Below are 18101 nucleotides of genomic sequence, written 5' to 3' on the forward strand. Positions count from 1 at the left end.
GCTTAATGACCATAACAGACAGGCTCCATCTATGGTTATAAGATGAGGATTACCTGCAGGTGGTTTACTCATATGCTATACAGGTAGTCCTCAACTTACAAAGTTCATTCAGTGACCATTAAAGGTTACAAAGACATTGAAAAAAGTGACATTACTATTTTTCACACATTCATTGCAGCATCCCCCACAGTCACATGATCAAAATTCAGAAGCTTGGCAACTGACTCATATTTATGACAGTCATAATGTCCCAGGGTCATGTGATCACCTTTTGCAATCTTCTGACGAGCAAAGTCAATGGGGAAGCCAGATTCATTTTACATCTGTGTTATTAACAACTGCAGTGATTCACTTAACAATCATGGCAAGAAAGACAAAGTGGGGCAAAACTCAATTAACGACTGTCTCACTTAGCAACAGAAAAGTTGGGCTCAATTGTGATTGTAAATTGAAGAGTATTGGTACATATACTACAGTATGTCAGCCAGACAGCCATTATAATTCTGGTTACCTTCAGAGTGGCTGGGATTGAAATCCCGTTACCCATGGCTGGTAGAGCCAGCTGGGAATGACAAAAGAGTTTTTATTTTCAGGCTGAAGAGATACCAAGGAAGGAAAAGAAACTTGTTCACACAGCATGGATCTTCACCTTTGGTATCTGATGTGCGAAGGTATCATGGTAGCCCTGAGCCAAGCATGCGTAAATGGTTGAAAGTCGCTTCAGTATTCCTGGCTCAATCTGCCCTTAATTACTTTCTGATCCGTGACTCTTTTGAGTTTTCCACCTTAAAATGGAAAATAGTTCTCTGAGGCTGCCCTGACTTACACACCACTGTGGAGCTGCAGGTGGAAAGATGTTGCCAAGTGAGGAGAAATAATTCCACTTTCCTGCTGTAAACAGTTTAATTCGGGGCATCATAGAAGTTAGGGGGGCTTGGGATGTCGAATTCTGGAGAACTGGGCATGTCGAATTCTGGAGGACTGGGCATGTCGAATTCTGGTAGATTGGGCGTGTAATATTCAGGGGGGCTTGGGTAGTCTGGTACTGGAGGAATTGGGGCAGCCTCTTCTGATTTTTCTGAGCTTTCTGAAATTTCTGAACTGTCTTCATCATTATCTTTATTGTCGTCATCTTCATCTTCCGATTCAGTTTCTTCGGATGTCTTTTTACGACAGCAGTACCTGCAGTACAAAGGAATAGCAAGTGCATCCTTTAAACTGCTCCATTCTAGGCCATGAGTGAAATTGAACAGGGGAGGCACTGTCAGATTTGTGGACACCCAGTGCTACAGATAGTCCTTGGGTTATGACCACTGGTTCAGCAACCATTCAAAATTAAGACAGTGCTAAACAAGGAGGACTTACAAGTAGTCCCATGAAGTTGCGGTTATTGCAGTGTCCCCATGGTCAAAGATCATGATTCACCTTGCAATTACAACAGTTTGCACTGTCCTGCAGTTATGTAATTGCTATTTGTGACTTTCTCTGACAGCTTCCCTAAGCAAAGTCAATGGGGAAGCTGCCAAGAAGTCTTAAGTTGCTTCCAATTCCTGCCATTTTCTTCCTTTCCATGCTCTCTAGTGCCCACCCACAGCACCCACCCACTTACCTGTGGGACTCACTGACACTCCATAGTAATCTATACCCTTGCAATCATGTCAGGTCCTTGCTTAACAACCAGTGTGATCCTGGGCTTCTGAGGCTAAGCAGTGCAGTCAGGTGATGTCACACTTTGTGACTGCATTGCTTAGCGATGGAAATTCCAGCTCCAACTGCCATTGTAACCCAAGGACTACTTATATAAAATGGGCCTAAAATAAAATTGCTTTATCAACTTGTGGCACTATTCAGATTTCATCAGATATTTATTGAACCCATAGCTCATTCTCAAACATTGACTAGGCCAGCGGTTCTCAACCTGTGGGTTGCGACCCCATTTGGGGTCGAACGACCATTTCACGGGGGTCGCCAAACAACGCGATCCGCCATTTTTTCCGCCATTTCCCCCCCTTTTCCTTAGCTGTGCTACTCCCTCTTATTCTATTGGCTTTTGAAAGCCAATAGAATAGACTCTCTTGAACAGAGTCTAATTCTATTGGCTTTTGAAAGCCAATAGGAATTGTCCAGGGCTGTCTCTGCCCTGCTGAGCCCGCCAAAAGCCCCAGTCTGCAAATGGTGCTGCAAGGGGAACAGTCTGCAGAGCTTCCCTCCCTGTTGAGCAACTAAAAGGTAAGTAAAAGAGGGCCGGGGATGGGAGGTGGGAGGCCGGTGGGTGCAGGGAGGGTTGCTTGCGCGCGTGGGGCCTGGCAGGTGCCTTACCTGCCTTGGGCTGGGCCAGCTGGTGGCCCAGCCGGTGGTCGCCCTGCGCCGCCGCTGCCGCGGCCGCCCAGGACTGTCCGGGCCTGCCTGCCGCTGCCCCTTGCCGGCTATGCCTCAGCTGGCGCAGGGGGCAGCATCACGCATGCGCGCCGCGCAGGGGCACCGCCGTGCATGCGCGCCGCGTGCTTATGACCGGGATAAAAAGGTTGAGAACCACTGGACTAGGCAATACTCATGTCTCATTTCCCTAGTCTCAAAGCAATTGGTATTCTGCACGAGTTTCTTCCAACTTAGCACCTACCACTAAGTGAAACATTCCCAGCAGTTGGAGGATGTCAAGTTGCAATAAACCGATTTACCCACATACACAATACCTCCAATGATAAGTATGGGTGATTCCCCACCAAAATGGAGAATGGAGCCCAGATCTTGGTCTTGCACTTTAAGAAGGGTTCAAACCTCTGGGTTCAGAGAATGAAACAAAAGTTAAATTCTGCAAGGAAAAATGGAAGGAACTAGCTAAGTTTATCTTGAGATTTGGGGGTGTGGGGAGGAGGGGAGGGATGAAATAACAGGGCTCTGGAAATACTTGAAATCTATTATAGGGGGAATGAAAATGGAATACTAAAGCTGTAAGAAAGCAAATTCCTGAATGTAAAGGGAAATGGCAAGAATGATCAACAACTGAATCTATTTCCCAGTGAGATAGTGGGCATCTCTTTGCTGGATTGTCCAAGCAAACATCTGTTCAGGATGCATCGATTTAATACCTGTGCTGAGCAACAAGCTTGGGTTCAATACTAAATAATCCTCCTAATTCTGCCATTTCTGATTCTATAAATGCTAAGCAACTCACCACACCGCAACTCCCACTACCCCCAGCAAGACTGTAAGGGTTATCAACACAGCTGCAACAACATTGGGTCCTGCAGAAAAGGAAAAAGCCAAAACAGAAACCTTGCATCATTCATTTAATCTGTCTATGTAATAAATCTCTTTCTAGGACTATGGTTTTTGAAACTTTTCCAGTCAGAAACCTCACTGTAGCATGGCCAAAGTATTAACGTTACGCAGATCTGTAGCTTTTCTTTATGTATTAGAACATGGCAGATTTCTTTATGGGTGATCTATAATTCTGCAGGCACAGATTTCTTGGCAGGATTGTAGCCAGCTCGGGGGGAGGTTTAGGGTTTCTGCCCAACTCAGTTAAGGCAGAGGTCCCCAACCTTTTGAGCACAAGGGACCAATTCCATGGAGAGAGGTTTTTCCGGGGACTGGAAGGTGCGTGGTTTTGTGTGTTGCCTGCATGTTGCAGATGGGGCTTTGTTTGTTTGTGTAGCCCAGTTGCTGACATGCCGCGGCCCGGTTCTGGTGCACGGACCGGGGTTGGGGACCCCTGAGTTAAGGGAATCAGTGATTCTGAAAGGGGGGAAGGGAGCTTTCCGCACATAGCCAAAAGCAAATAATAATGGAGTGTATGTAACAGTAACAGAGTAACAGTAATAGAGTTGGAAGGACTTTGAAGGTCATATAGTCCAACCCCCTGCTCTAGCAGGAGACCTATACTATTTCTGATAAACAGCTGGCCAGTGGACAATTTGTCCCACTGGTTAATTGTTCTCACTCTTAGGAAGTTTCTCCTTAGTTTCAGATTGCTTCTCTCCTTGGTTTAATTTATTGCTTCTCTCCTTCGTTTCATTATTTTCAAGAATAATGGTTCAACATTATTCTTGAAAATAATGTTCCTGATGAGTGTTTGGCAACTTATTACTTGTGTGGGTTATTCTATTGTGAAAATGGCAATATTCATTGAGCAAGAAGGAACTTTTGGAGAAATAGGGACAAGTACTTGTTCTTGAATTGTTCTTGAACCAATTTTCATTCTTTACTTAGAGGCAAGCAAGTAAAAGGCAAAGAGCTAAGTTAAAACTCCCTTGATAAAAGGTCCAGAGTGAAACAATTGTATGTATCAGTGAGGGATGAAGGAGAAGCTTTGTTATAATTTTTATCCTATTCCATTAAGGAATATGTCTAGTTTTCCTCTCCATGTTATTGTTAGTCCCACAGCAATGTTGTGAAACACACGTATGCTGAAGAATGATCTACCAAGGCTGCCTAAATAGTTTAATAGCCTGATGTTTGATTCCAGGCCTACTTCATTCCCTGTGTCATCTCAAAAATGAAACATCTTAGGTTTTACCCTATAACCACAGAGGTCAAAAGCTGTGAGCTTTAAAGCAGCTTCTTATGAATCACAAGTAAGTTGTTAATCCCTCTTCACCACTAAGGGATTCTTAATTTATGGTCTTCTTAGATGTCCAACCCACCATTTTTGGATTTCAGCGTATTTTATATGTGCAGTTTGTTTCAATGGAGGCAAAGAGAGATGGAGAAGTTAAGGTGTATGGGAGAAAGATGGCAAAAGACAATCACCTGCACATATTCTGAGGTCATAGCAGGAAACTTTGAGAATTTGGCAGTTTCTGCATTGTACCACTTCGTAAGGTCGAAACCGCGATTGGCCTGTGGAAGTGATGGAGGAGATGCTGTTAGATCGACCCTCCTTATCCTGTGCAGCATAAACACCCATACTCTCAGTCAGACCTGCCCTATCTACAAGTGGAGAAAAAGTCGAGTTAGACAATAACATGAGTCACGCTTTAGTGCACATGAAAGGCACACCCGCCCTTTGCAAAGGGAAACAGTTATTATGATTTTTGAACCCCAGCATGAGACAGATCCTGGATGAACTATCGGGTTCAAACCATAGTTGGCATTCTTCCAGTCTTCATCAAAGCTTGTCCAGGTGACATACATGGACTGTAGGGGGTAGTGAGTCCAGAGGAAATTAATACAAGTGAGGTGTTTGCATGAAATTTAAATGTGGTTGTTGGTGGTGGGGGAACCTTAGTCTGCTATTATATCTGAATTAATCCACATCACATTCAAAGCTTATTATATTTTAGGCCTAGATTTAATCATATTTAGAATAGACTTATTGAAATCAATGGGGTTTTACTGTAATTACAGTATTGTAATTGCTGATTGCAGTGGACTTGCTCCAGGTCTGCACCCATTCATTCAGTGAATTTAAACAGCACATTACGCACTTTGCCTTTAGAAGTGCAGATAAAATTGACCTGGTCAGTCTAGAATTGTTGTCCTGTCCCCTTAATCCTTATCCCATTAATTTAAATTATTTTTTCAGTCCAAGGAGTACACCTCCCTTTCTCTATCGGTTTGTAGGCTAGAAGACCAAGTGGATGGTAACAAAAACCCTGAAGTGGGTGGGGAAGAAATTTCTGGCTCTTTGTCCCTCTTTTTTAAATGTTTTCTAGAAATTGAATTAGGTGCATTCCTTGAAGGATTCAGGCATCCATTTTGCTCAATTTTAAGGGGGAAAGAAAGCAAAGAAAAATGTGCTGCTATTATTTGCAGATTTGCTGACAAATGTTCAGCCCTAGAAACTGTGAATAAAGAGGTGGAGAACAGATGTAGACCTGCAGTGCCTGGCTTAAGAGCTCAGCCTATGATTCTATATAGACATCACTATATTTGTAACATTTCTCCGTATGTTTGGAATATTAACTCCCTTAATTCTCAGCTAGCCTTCTCCTACCAAGGATTGTCCAGTACTTCTGGAGATATTAAGTGGGGAAACACAGTTAGGTTTATTTCAAATTAGAATTCTATTTTTTCCTCCAAGCCCCAGGATGGGTAGGGTGAAACCATTTATAATGGGATTTCAGCCCCATCAGGATGGCTGCTGGAAAGACTGCTTTGCCCTGCTCTGCAGAGTAGAGAGTTCATTTTGCAGTTAGGAGGAACCAATGTACCCCACTGTTGCTAATAGACAAAGATTCACACACAGGATCATTGAAAACTTCTTTTGAAACAGGGTTTCTTGGACCAAACATGATTCTGGCCTGTTTAGACAGATGAACTTACCACAGGAAAAACTGCAGACTGTGAAGACATAAAACAGAGAAGGGATGAGCATCAGAGCATGAATTCCAGCAAATTTCTTTCACTCCTGGTCACAAATTCAGTATTCTGTCCCAAGTTATTTCCCACCCCATGTCTTAACTTGTCTCTATTGGCATGTTCATTGCTCTAAATCAATATTTCTCAACCTTGTCCACTTTAAGATGTATGAACTTTAACTCCCAAAATTCCTCAGTCAGCATGGCTAGCTGGGGAATTCTGGTAGTTGAAGTCCACACATCTTAAAATGGACAAGGTTGAGAAACACTGCTCTAAAGTCTGCTGCCAACTCTTCTAACCATCCCATACGCACATTTACATATGCAGCATTTATTTTAATTTTCCTGAACAAAATCGCTTTGTACTTATTGTTCAAGCTGAACTCTGGAAACAGGCTGTTTTACAAGTTATGTACAATGTATGTGGCTTCTTGATTCGGAGAAAGGAGTTATCAATGAAAAAATTAAATCAATATCCCTAAGGCAGGTATTGTTTCTTGATTCCTATTCATTTTTTCAGAAGAAGCCGTTTCAGTTCTGAAAGGACTGGTGAGGTAAAGTTGTATTTCTTTGGTTCTATCTTCTAATTTGATCTTTTCGGGTTTTTTTTAAATTAGCTTCATAAAAAACATTAGGTTCTTCTGTTCAATGGCTCAGTTTTTTAAGGGTTAATCAGTTCATTCCAATGAGAAAGAGAAAGAGAGAGAGAGAGAGAGAGAGGGAGAGGGAGGGAGGGAGGGAGGGAGAGAGAGAGAGAGAGAGAGAGAGAGAGAGAGAGACTGAAAGCTTGGAAGAATAAATGTCTGTTGCCAGTGACCAACTCAGACTGGATCTTGTAACACTACCCTTGACACATTCCTGAGTAGAAAACCAACACAACCACAGAATCAAAAGCAGTTCAGTTTATTGCTCAGTTTATTGTGTTGACCTTGGAGCCCTAGAGAATTCTGCCAGAACTGCAAACTATTATTTGTTTGCTTGCTTATATCCTGCTTTTATTTTTATAAATAATCCAAGGCAGCAAACATATCCAATATTCCTTCCTCATCCCATCTTCCCCACAATAACCCTGTGAGGTGGGTTGGGTTGAGAGAGAGTCACCCAACCAGTTTTTATGCCAAAGTAGGACACTAGCCTAATGCCTTAACCATTAAACCAAACTGGCTCTCGTCAAACTACCCTGGAATTTCAAAAGCAGTAATTACATCTGGACCAACTCTACTGAGTAACAAGGGCTTCAGTTGAGTATTCTACCAAGAACCAGAAACACAAATGTTTTAATTCCTCAAAACCTTTAAAAACATTTTTCCCCTCAGAGCTGAGTTGATTCAAAGAACTGGTATCATAAGGGATCTGTTTTATTCATCCTGGATTCCTGAAGGCTAGATTTTGTTACTTGACTAATGTATGATCTGTTCCTCACAAGAAGACAATTTTGTCTTAGAAGGATTAATGATCTGGCTCAGCATGTGACGGCTTTCTGAATGAACAGAAATGGAAGCATTTGTGAGAGGGAAACAGAAAAGGCACCTACTTTCCTTCACAAAAAGATCAGATGCTTCTTCCAAACGCTTGATAAAGTCTGCTTTTTCCAACTCTGCCTCCTTCATCAGGACTTCATGATCTTTTGGTAAAAAGAAAGGAGACAACAGAGGCCAAGACTTTTGAGATGTAGAGGAAGGAGCAGCTGCTTCAGGCTGTGTGAATGTAGTGCAAATAATGATTAAGTCAAGTATTGTACAAGAGATTATAAAAATTTCTTGAAAGGACAGTTGAATTTTTCACTAATAAATTACCTGTAGTAAGAGGTAATTAATGCACATTTTGTTTAGATTAACCAAGGGTAGGGGTTGGAATTTGATTTTGAAACTGGCTAGGGAATTCTGGGAGTTCAAATCCACAAAAGTTGCCAAGGTTAGAACAGGACTTTTCAACCTTTTCACTCATTGTACCACTTTTAGGATATGGCAATATTCGAGTACCACCAGTTGCCTAGCAAGCTGTCAAAAACTTGATGACCAAAAAAAAAAAAAAAAAAAAAACGGAAAAAAGTGATAAATTACCGATAGTCCTCAACTTACAACAGTTCACTTAGTGACTGTTTGAAGTTACAATGGCACTGAAAAAAGTGGCCCCCAAGTCATAGCCGAGCAAGACACCTGCCTGCCCGCCCGGCTGCGCTCTTCCTCCTTCTGAGGTTTTCATTGTTGTGAGCATTTCTGTTTAGGATTGGCAGCAGGGGTGGGGGGAGTGTTTGGTTTTTATTTCCCCCATCTGCTGGGTAGTTGCAGCAGGTTTTGGTCACTTGACATGACCCTGGGACACTGTGACCGTCATAAATATGAATCAGTTGCCAAGCATCTGAATGTAAATCACAAGATCCTGGAGATGCTGCAACATTCCAGCTGATCGGCTCTTCTTCTGGGCTCAGCAGAAGCACCAGGATCAGTGCCGAGCTCCAGCTGGAGCCTGGCACTGATCCTGGCGCTTCCACTGAGCCCTGACAGCCCCGAAGAAGCGCCGATCATCTGGAAAGCAGCACTGGTCCTGGTGCTTCTGCTGAGCCCTGACAGCCCTGCAACTGCAGCCATCTCTCACTCAGGCTTGTGAGGTACTGCCAATGGTTCAGCTCATTTCCCTCCCCCGCTACCACTTTTCTAGGATGGGTCGCGTACCACTTGCCAGGTGCCAATGTATCCCAGGTGGTACCCGTACCACTGGTTGAAAAGCCCTGATCTAGAACATCTAAAATTCTCACCTGGAATTCTTAATTGCATTGGTTGATATACTTAAAATCCTGCCCACCAAAAATTGAACACTATGAGTTTAATTAAGGGATGGATAATATTTAAGAGTTGGAAGCCACAATTAAGCCTCTTGACTTTTTGAAAGACCAAAAGGGGACATTCATGATGGCTCCACAATGGATAATCTCCATTCTGATGAGTAAAATATATAAACTTATTTTAGGGTGACATTTAACCGTGAGGATAGCTGTAGATCTCTCAGTGGCCACCTATTCCCATTCCTTTACAGGTAGTCCTCAAACTTACAACCATAATTGTGGATCCTGGAGTTACAATCATCAAAACAACATCATGCCAGTTGTTAAGCAAGTCACCACATGACAATGCCTGATATTACAATCTTTTTTTTGTGACTGTCATTAAGTAAGCATGGTGTTGTAAAGTGAATGCTAAAGTTGTTAGGTGAATGCTGTGGTTGTTAAGTAAAGCCATTGTCTGCAATGGATTTTTTTGCTGGAAACCAGAAGAAAATGCTGGTTTTTGACAAAAAACATAAATTATAGTCACATGACCTTGGGACATTACAAATGGCTATAAATGTGGGCCAGTTGCCGAACACCCAAAATGTGATTACATGATGGGGGAGGGGGGAACAGCCATTGTAACATAGAATGAGTGATCAGTTGAGGATTAGTTGTAAAACTACCTGAGTCTTGAAAACTAGGCCATTTTGTGTTTTAGTTGTGTTTTAGTTATATAACATGAGTCTCTTGGGGCCAGCTGCATGCAGGCTGAACTTCATACCCTTCTGATTGAAGAAAAATATTATGAATGTTATTAATTTTCTTGAAACAGAGACAAATGTCTTGACAATCAGAACATGTTAGGACAGTGTTTCTTGATCTTGGCAACTTTTAAGATTTTGGCTTGCTAGGGAATTCCGGGAGTTGAAGTCCACACATCTTAAAGATGCCATATTAGCATGAGATCACAAGCAATTTGTAGAAGGAAAAGGGTAATTCAGTTCCTACTTTTTTGACTTTTCTGTATAATTAGTTCAAGATGATGAAAGAGATTGCCAGCCTCCCGTTCCATATCTTCTCGTTCTGCGAACAGAGAGAGGCACACAAGATGTTGTTTGTGGAAACCTGATTTATCAGATCTTCCAAGCGTGCTCTTCTGCTCTGTCAAAACTGACCAAGACTAACTTAGAACTTCTACTATGTAATGGAGCCTTTTCCAACTTACCATTCTTAAAAAATACTAGGATTGCAATGCCTAGCATTCTCAGTCAAGATGGCCAAACACATTAGAGGATGCCAAACTGATGAAGGTCATTCAGCTTGTGTGTTATTCACTCATGCTAAACCCAGAACTAAACCAACACAAACATACTTTGCATTCACGTAGGACTATATATTTAATGGAGGGATCTTTTTCTGGTTGATTTGTCTGCAAAGGGTCCCTGTTTTCTCAACCAAGGCTGAGAGTTTTGGATATTTTCTATGACACGCCCAGATCAACTGAGGCACATGAGAAGCTGTGGGGTGCTTGTTTTGATTTTTTGCCACATTCAAAGAATGCATTTAGGAACATCTGGAATATGCATGCAGCAATATTCCTCAGGAAGCATCCCCAGGCTGAGTCCTTCATTGGAGTGAATTAGCAAATAGATTTTATGTTATGCTTTTAAAAATTGGAATATTTGTTTCTTTTTTTTTCAAGTCATGCACATTTTTAATGAAATCACCAATAACTTTCTCAAATTCAGGCTAGCATCTGTCTAGAATTCCTGATTGGCTGGTAATCCTCAACTTACATCCACAATTGAGCCCAACATTTCTGTTGTTAAGTGAGACATTTGTTAAATGAGTTCTGCCCCATTTAATGAACTTTCTTGCTTTAGTTGTTAAATGAATCGCTGCACTTCTTAAATTAGTAACATGGTTGTTAAGTGAATTTGGCTTCTCTATTGACCTTGTTTGTCAGAACATTGCAAAAGGAGATCACATGTGCCGGGGACTCTGCCACGGTCATAAATATGAATCAGTTGCCAAGGATCTGAATTTTGATCATGTGACATGGGGACGCTGCAACATTTATAAGTGTGAAAAATGGTCACAAATCACTTTTTTCAGTGCTGTTGTAACTTTGAATGGTCACTAAATGAACTGTTGTAAGTCGAGGACCAACTGTATAAACTAGCTTGCTATGATGTGGTAGTTTCTGCTGGACGATCTCTTTGATGTTTTTAGTATCTGTGCTGTATTATGTAATCTTGATTCTTTCTGTATGTAGATGTATAAAACGGATGTTTTATACATGATTGTTGAAAGTGGTTCTGGCCCATGTATTGTGTTCTGTTGATACATTCTGTCCAGATTTAGTAAAGACCTGACATCAATTTGTCTGCTCCAATGAAATCTGTAATCAACCCATTATGAACATTTAGAGGCAACCTAACATTTTCGTTAGATGGTAACTACTATGAACAGACTACATTTTGATGCACTTCTCCTAAACAACAGTAATCCAATGAGCTGAATTTGAGAAAAAGGCAGAACTGCTTTCTGATACATTAAGATGTTATTATTTGCTTACCTTCTGTTATCACTGATGTTTTAGAAGGCCTAAAAACACATTTTTAACTATAGCAGATTTTCTTCAACCTCAATTTCTATATTACAACTACTCAGTAAAATCATTACAATGTTCAAAGTAGTGAGGCAATTTTATCAGTTTGTGACCTGTAATAAAGGTTGATCGATCATTCATTCATTCATTCATTCATTCATTCATTCATATAATTAGTGCTCAGGTTTCTTTAAGAGCACTTATTTCTGCTTCTCAGGCTTTCTCTTAGAGCCTCTAGCACAAAACAGACATCAAAACCAGAGTTTGTACCTCAGCCTGGCACAGTCTGTGATTCAGAAATGGGTATTTGACACTCATCAGAAGTTCCTATCAGAGGCGACCCTGCTCAGCTCTTCCCTTAATTCTATATACCCAAATATCCGCTGGCATACGAAGCAAGCTCTTTGACATTTCCCAGGAAAAGTGTCCCCAGCCGATCAGAGGCTGCTGTATCCTGTTGCAGCAGCAAGTTAACATCGTAAATAAAATAGGCAGCAGCATCTGGCCAGCAACGGAGGCAGGTACCAGCCAGCTGCATGGGGACAGCCCATAGAAGCAATCCGAGCAGAGAGGCTGTAGCCATGGGAACCAGAAATCAAAAGTAGCACTTCCTGTGCCAAGGCGACATCAGCAATGGCTTATACAGCATTGAACATCACTTCCTGTTCTATTCCAAGCATCACAAATGCCTACACCTACTGCCTGGCGATTTGTTCTTTCTCCTTGGCAACGTTTCCCTGGGTCACGGAGGTAGACTTTCTCCTGTGATTGGGGACTTCAGGAAAGAGGTTGCCTTGGGACAGTTTACAGTCCTGTAAACTCTTGGCCATGTCATGGTGCTCCAGGTTCTGCTGGCTTTCTTCTTAGGGCTCTTATCCCTCCAGGGGGTGGCCAGCTGCCTTCAGTGTGACCCCCGTTTTTTAAAATGGGTGGTGTCTCTGCTGAAGGAAACCCTGCCAGATGACCTGCCAAACCGCAATTCCCTGATCACACGGCATATCCAAGCCTTGGCAGATTTGCACGGCACCTTCCTTCGGAGGAATTACGAGCGAATTTTAGGTGCGACCCTTTAGGGGTGGGAAGGGTTGAGATTAGGTCAGGATTACAGGGTGACATCTGTGAATGTCTTTTTGTAGATGTCCGAGGAGTGATGTTGATCAAATTACACATTATTAACCAGTTACAAACCATCAAGAGAACTCAGTGGAAAGGTGAGCAAGAAGAAACTTGGGTAGGGATTGCAACTGAGTGTGGATTGTGGGTACAATCTGCCTTCAAGAAATAATCCCCTGTTGATTATCTCTATACATGCAATTACTAAAGTGGACTGTTCTGCATAACCAGAGGTTGGAAACTCGTGGTGCTCCTTATTTATTTAATGGTAAACATACCTAATACTCCTTTCTTCTCCTATGAGGTAGGTTGGGCTGAAGGTGACTGGCTCAGTCATCCAGCCAGCTTTTGTGCCTGAGGCAGGATTAGAACTCATAGTCTCCTGATGATTGGTTCAAAGCCATCAGGCCCATTTTCATGCCTAAAGTGAGATTAGAACTCATCGTCCATATTGCTTCATTGCATCTTCTGGCAGCTACAAATCAACCTAGTCACTAGTGAGAGATGCTGGAAGGTTGAAATCACTAGGAAAATTCTTAATCTTGTCTTAAATCATGTGGCTTCAGTCATTGCCTCTGTTGAAAGAAAAATCTTCATCAAGGTCCAGTCCAAGCCGGGAATAAACAAAATGGAAACTGCTTTAGAAAGAAGGTTGCAGTTTATTGAAGAGGGGAGCCAGACACAAAGATGGCTCTGGGAAAGCTGACCACATGTAGCAGGGAGCGGTGGGTTTTTATAACTTCTGGGGCTTTTGTTTGGAGTTGTTCCTGGGGCAGGAGCACCAAGGACCCCACAGTCCAACTGTGTTGAGCTACAAATATTCTATTCTATGGGTGCTTTTGAATCTTTTCCAACCCAGTCTTATTCAGAATCCTCTTATCTTCCATTTTTCTCCTCTTCTAACCTTCCTCTTAGGAGTTTTTCTGTGGCAGCTCTCTATGTACCAGCTCCGCTTTTCCCTGAGAAAGAAGATTCACCAGATTCTGGAGAAATTTGCTGATCTTGGTACCAATCCTGAAGAGTGAAAAAGAAGAGGCAAAACTTCCAGCCCATCCTATCTCCATCATATATATGTGCACACACACACACACACACACACACACACACACACACACACACACACACCCCTTTGCAAATTTAATAACTCTATGATAGTGTTTTCCAACCTTGACACCTTTAAGAAGTATGGACTCCAATTCCCAGGATTCCCCAGCCAGTTTGGCTGGCTGGGAAATCCTGGGAGTTGGAGTCCACATATCTTAAAAGTGCCAAGGTTGGAAAACATTGCTTTATGAAAATCTATTTTTATAGTAAATACTCCAGGTTAAATGAGGTGGTGTGCAAATAAGGGGATCCAAAATAAGCATCTTAGCCATATTGGATTGGGGAAAAAAAGGTATCTCCAAATCTATAGTTAGGTAAAATTATCAGAGCATTTGCATGAAAGGAGAAGAGGGAAACCCAAGCAGAAGACAGCTCCATCCAAACCCTGATTTGCTTTTAAAGACAGATTGGAAAAGGTGCTTCTGCAGGTTGTGTATCCTTTTGAACCAGTCCTCCCTTCTCAGAGTTCCTTTACTATTATGGCAAGAAACTGGGGGGTATCTGCCAAGGGTCAATGGGTATATGTTGAAGAAGTTCAAATGATGCCTGCAACTATAGCTGCCATCTTGAATTTTACTCTTCTTTTGTGGCAGAAAGAAACATGGCTTTTTTCTAATGGAAATTGTGGAACTTTTTTATCAATAAAACAAGATTTATGTAGCGTTCCCCAGTGCCTTGGAGCCAGATGGTGGTGGTGGGGAAGAGTTGGATTGTCCAAAATCCAAAATATTCAATTTATCATTCAGTGCCCTTCCTTAGTACTCTAGCTTAGCTTTGCATTCACCCATCAGTTCAATATATATTTTATTTAGAAGATGCCAATATCAAAACTGTCCCTTCGAGGAAAACCTATAGCTATGAGACAGCCGAGGACCACTGCCTTAATACAGTATTGTTGAATTTCTTACTTGCTTAGCATTCTGTATTCCTGAGCATGTAACTCAACCATGCATTAGTTAGGAAAAAGTCTCTTAGAGTTTTCAGTCTCTAAAACAATCCTCTTTTCTTTTTCTTTGCACCTTCTAGCTTGTTCAGAGGACTGCAGTAAGTATCAGACAAATTTTGACCCTCACGTCTTCAGTTATTCATTACTTAGTTACACCAGTGTTTCCCAACCTTGGGCACTTGAAGCTGTGTGGACTTCAACTCCCAGAATTTCTCAGCCAGCCATGCTGTCCACACAAATGGCCACAGTTGGGAAACACTGATTTAAGACTATGCATGCTTTGAGGATTGCTTTTTTGAAGTCCAACTCTGACATTCTTTTTTTGCAGCAGTGATAGAAGGACCTATTCTGGACTGCTGGACATGTCTGCGTATCACCACACAGTGTTTTGATGGAGAAGTCTGCGGAGGTATGGATGGAGAAAGGGAAGGGTGATTTTTGCTTTATTCTGTGTCTCAACTCACTGCCTTTTGAAATTGTCTTCCCATCTCCAGATATGTTAGCATATTATTAGCCATAAATGTTAGCAAGATTCTTTAATCTGGTATGGCTTGTGCATGAACAGATTACTATCCATTCATGCATAATTAAGGAGAGGCCGCCACAGATACAAAATAAGAAGCCCCTTTTGCCAAAAACTGGAAGTTAGTGCAATTTTTGGCAAAACCATTGTAAAACGCAATCACATGACTATGGGATGGTGCAAATGCAGCTGGATTGCTGAGCACCCAAAGTTTGGTCATATGACTCGGGGGGGCTGTCAGAACTTGGAATCTGGGTTGTAAGTAGCAATAGCAATAGCACTTACTTATATACTACTTCATAGTACTTTATAGTACTCTCTAAGCCAGAGGTGTCAAACTCACCACGTCACGTGACGTGTCGTGACCAGTGGTGGGATTCAGCCAGTTCGTACCACTTTGGCAGAACCGATAGCTAATTTTTTGTTGCCCAGGCCCAGAATGGATTTCCAGAAGTAGCATCCACACAGAGAACCGGTTGTTCACATATTTGAATCCCACCACTGGTCATGACGTATCGCAATTTTTTTCCCATTGCCAGAGCTGGGGTAGGCGCGGTTTTGGCATGATGCATCCAGCCTGTGGGCCGGCAGTTTGACACCCCTGCTCTAAGCAGTTTACACTGTCGGTGTATCTCCTACAACAATCTGAAACCTCATTTTACCGATCTCAGAAGGATGGAAGGCTAGCCCTAAGATTGGTCCATCATAACTTCAAACTGTCGCAAAGTGACCAATTATAGGTTGGGAACTATCTGTATTCCTCTCTTCTTGCTCCCATTTAAAGATCCCTTTTAGGCAATTGGACCAATATACTGATGGGGCAGAAAGATATCCTATTCCAGCATTAAATTTTATGTGGGTTCATACAAGACTCTAAAACAAAACACCATTTTTGTGATGGTAAGTGCTTATGATTTGAAAATGAGCCCATCAAATTATAGTCTAATCGAGAAATCTTGGTTAAGCAACCCATATATTAACTTATTGTGAAGATTCCTTGCTTCCATGCTGAGCTTCTTGTTAACAAAAAGCTAAAAAAGATTTTTCTCTTCTTCAGTGGAAGACAGACATCTGGCAGAATACAATGAAATTGTTCTTTATGTTTTCCTTGTTTGTGAGTCTGTGATAACAACTTCGATCATACTTGTGTGAGTAAATGCCCCACCAAGTCCTATGAATTTTCCCAAATGATCAGGAATAAAATCATTAGATTAATTCTCCTTACTTTTATTCCTTAAAAAAAAAAAAATCAAAGGATGTTAGTGAAATGGATTTTCTTCCAAATCTGGCAATTATGCTTACCTCTTAAAGGATCTGGACACTCTTCCTATTGTATGCGTCTCTGGAAGAGTTTCTGTACAAGCACAGAATTAAAATTTATAAAATGTAAACCTTGATCTTTAAAACAAAAGTGTTCTGTTTCAGGAAAAGAGGCATTGAGACAAAGCAACGAGTTCCAACAGTCCCCTTTATTGCAACACCAACAGAACAGATTTTTAAATGGTGCGGGGGGGGGGGGGGCTTTTATAGCCCCCCTGCATAATACCTTGCTGGCCAATCATTGCAAAGGCTGGAAGCAGCTTTTCTTGTCCCAGGCATCCACATGGTCAGCCCGGGCCAATCGCTGCAGCCTGTGCCTGCTGGCCCAGGACATAACAAAAAGTATAAAAGCAAAAGTTCCAAAGCACATTTTCTCAATTTTGGCAGCATTAAGATGTATGGATTTCAGCTCCCAGAATTCCCTATGAATTTTGGGACTTGACATCCACACATCTTAAAGTTACTAAGGCTGAAAAACATTGTAGAAAAAAAATGGGAATGCCTTCATAGATATAACTATTTTGTCACTTTCCCTGATGTATATACTTATTTAATGCTTTTTGAAGACAACATTGATGGGCAAGATCATCCTGTGATATATGTAGGCAATATGAAAACACGGTAGAAAGAAGACAGAAATCTGAAAGGTTTGGACTGAACCTTTCTCCCTTTATTTTTTATTGGTCAAGAATTTATGTAGTTTATTTTATTTGGTTATACAGAGGGTTCTCAACTTATGATAATTGAGATCAGAATTCCTGTTGCTAAGTAAGGTGGCTGTTGAGTGAGGCATGCCTGATTTTACATCCTTTTTTAACCACAGTTTTTAAGAGAATCACTACAGTTGTTAAATGAATCACACAGTTAAGTAAATCTGAATTCCCCCGTTGACTTTTCTTGTAAACTGACTGGGAAGATCGCAAAAGGTGATCACATGATCCCAGGAGGCTGCAACTGTTGTAAATTCATGCCTATTGCCAAGCCCCCAAATTTTGATCACATGATCCTGTGGTATAAGTGCGAGAATGGGGTCATCTTAATGCTACTGTAACTTCAAACAGTTACTAAATGAATGATTGCAACTTGAGGACAACCTGTACAGCAGAATAGTATAATTTACCACCACCTTTGTTTCTTATTATATGTAGATTAGAACTCACTTCGGTTCCATCAGATCTAAGAATCCTTCCTCTCTGCTTAACCACATTTCCTCACTTCCAGGTATCTGGTGTGTTTCAAGTACAGGAAGCGCATGCTGCTAAAATCTTTGGGCTATTAATTGCATATATAGGCCAGAAGGCCATTTAAGTGACTTTTCTTCATTCAAAATATTCTTGATCTTCAGTTGACAAGCCTAAATAAAAGAAACCCATTTGTACAGAGAAGAACATTTGTCATTTTTTTTTAGTAGA

General features: G+C 41.5%; 2 protein-coding genes across 6 annotated transcripts in view; one reads left to right on the top strand and one right to left on the bottom strand.

Moving 5' to 3' along the window:
• The window catches only part of EPN1 (epsin 1), a 66472-nt gene extending 48401 nt beyond the window's left edge, over positions 1-18071 (top strand). The window contains exons 11-15 of one of the 2 annotated variants that reach the window (XM_039334955.1): positions 13712-13801; positions 14927-14944; positions 15175-15255; positions 16427-16517; positions 17911-18071. In XM_039334955.1, coding sequence (XP_039190889.1) covers positions 13712-13801; positions 14927-14944; positions 15175-15255; positions 16427-16517; positions 17911-17968 — 338 coding nt within the window. In that variant the 3' untranslated portion in view covers positions 17969-18071. The remainder of the gene's footprint in view (positions 1-13711; positions 13802-14926; positions 14945-15174; positions 15256-16426; positions 16518-17910) is intronic. The other variant, XM_039334959.1, reaches the window with a different exon arrangement.
• Positions 341-12511, bottom strand: TEX51 (testis expressed 51). Of its 4 annotated transcripts, none has more exons than XM_039334970.1 (7): positions 12056-12511; positions 10081-10155; positions 7837-7926; positions 6268-6285; positions 4753-4842; positions 3176-3245; positions 341-1182 (listed from the first exon to the last, which is right to left on the bottom strand). In XM_039334970.1, exons 1-7 carry the CDS (start codon positions 12264-12266, stop codon positions 903-905), a joined length of 834 nt encoding a protein of 277 aa, XP_039190904.1. In that variant the 5' UTR covers positions 12267-12511; the 3' UTR covers positions 341-902. The 4 variants fall into 4 exon arrangements, with proteins under 4 accessions (XP_039190904.1, XP_039190903.1, XP_039190907.1 ...); XM_039334969.1 differs by having other exon boundaries at positions 4753-4932; XM_039334973.1 differs by having other exon boundaries at positions 4753-4932; positions 11954-12511.
• Positions 18072-18101: the final 30 nt, after the last annotated feature.

The sequence above is a fragment of the Crotalus tigris genome, unplaced genomic scaffold, assembly GCF_016545835.1.
Source record: "Crotalus tigris isolate CLP2741 ecotype Arizona unplaced genomic scaffold, ASM1654583v1 scf7180000017639.5415321, whole genome shotgun sequence".
In the NCBI taxonomy this organism is placed as follows: Eukaryota; Metazoa; Chordata; class Lepidosauria; order Squamata; family Viperidae; genus Crotalus; species Crotalus tigris.

What these genes read in the sequence shown, in the direction of transcription:
- TEX51 (XM_039334969.1), bottom strand. Translation starts at nt 12,266, where the DNA reads ATGGCTACAGCCTCTCTGCTCGGATTGCTTCTATGGGCTGTCCCCATG. An exon ending in TGACCTCAGAATATGTGCAG is followed by an intron (nt 3,246 to 4,752) that starts GTGATTGTCTTT and finishes CCTTTTCTGCAG; the next exon opens with GACCCAATGTTGTTGCAGCT. An exon ending in GTAGTGGGAGTTGCGGTGTG is followed by an intron (nt 1,183 to 3,175) that starts GTGAGTTGCTTA and finishes TTTGTACTGCAG; the next exon opens with GTACTGCTGTCGTAAAAAGA.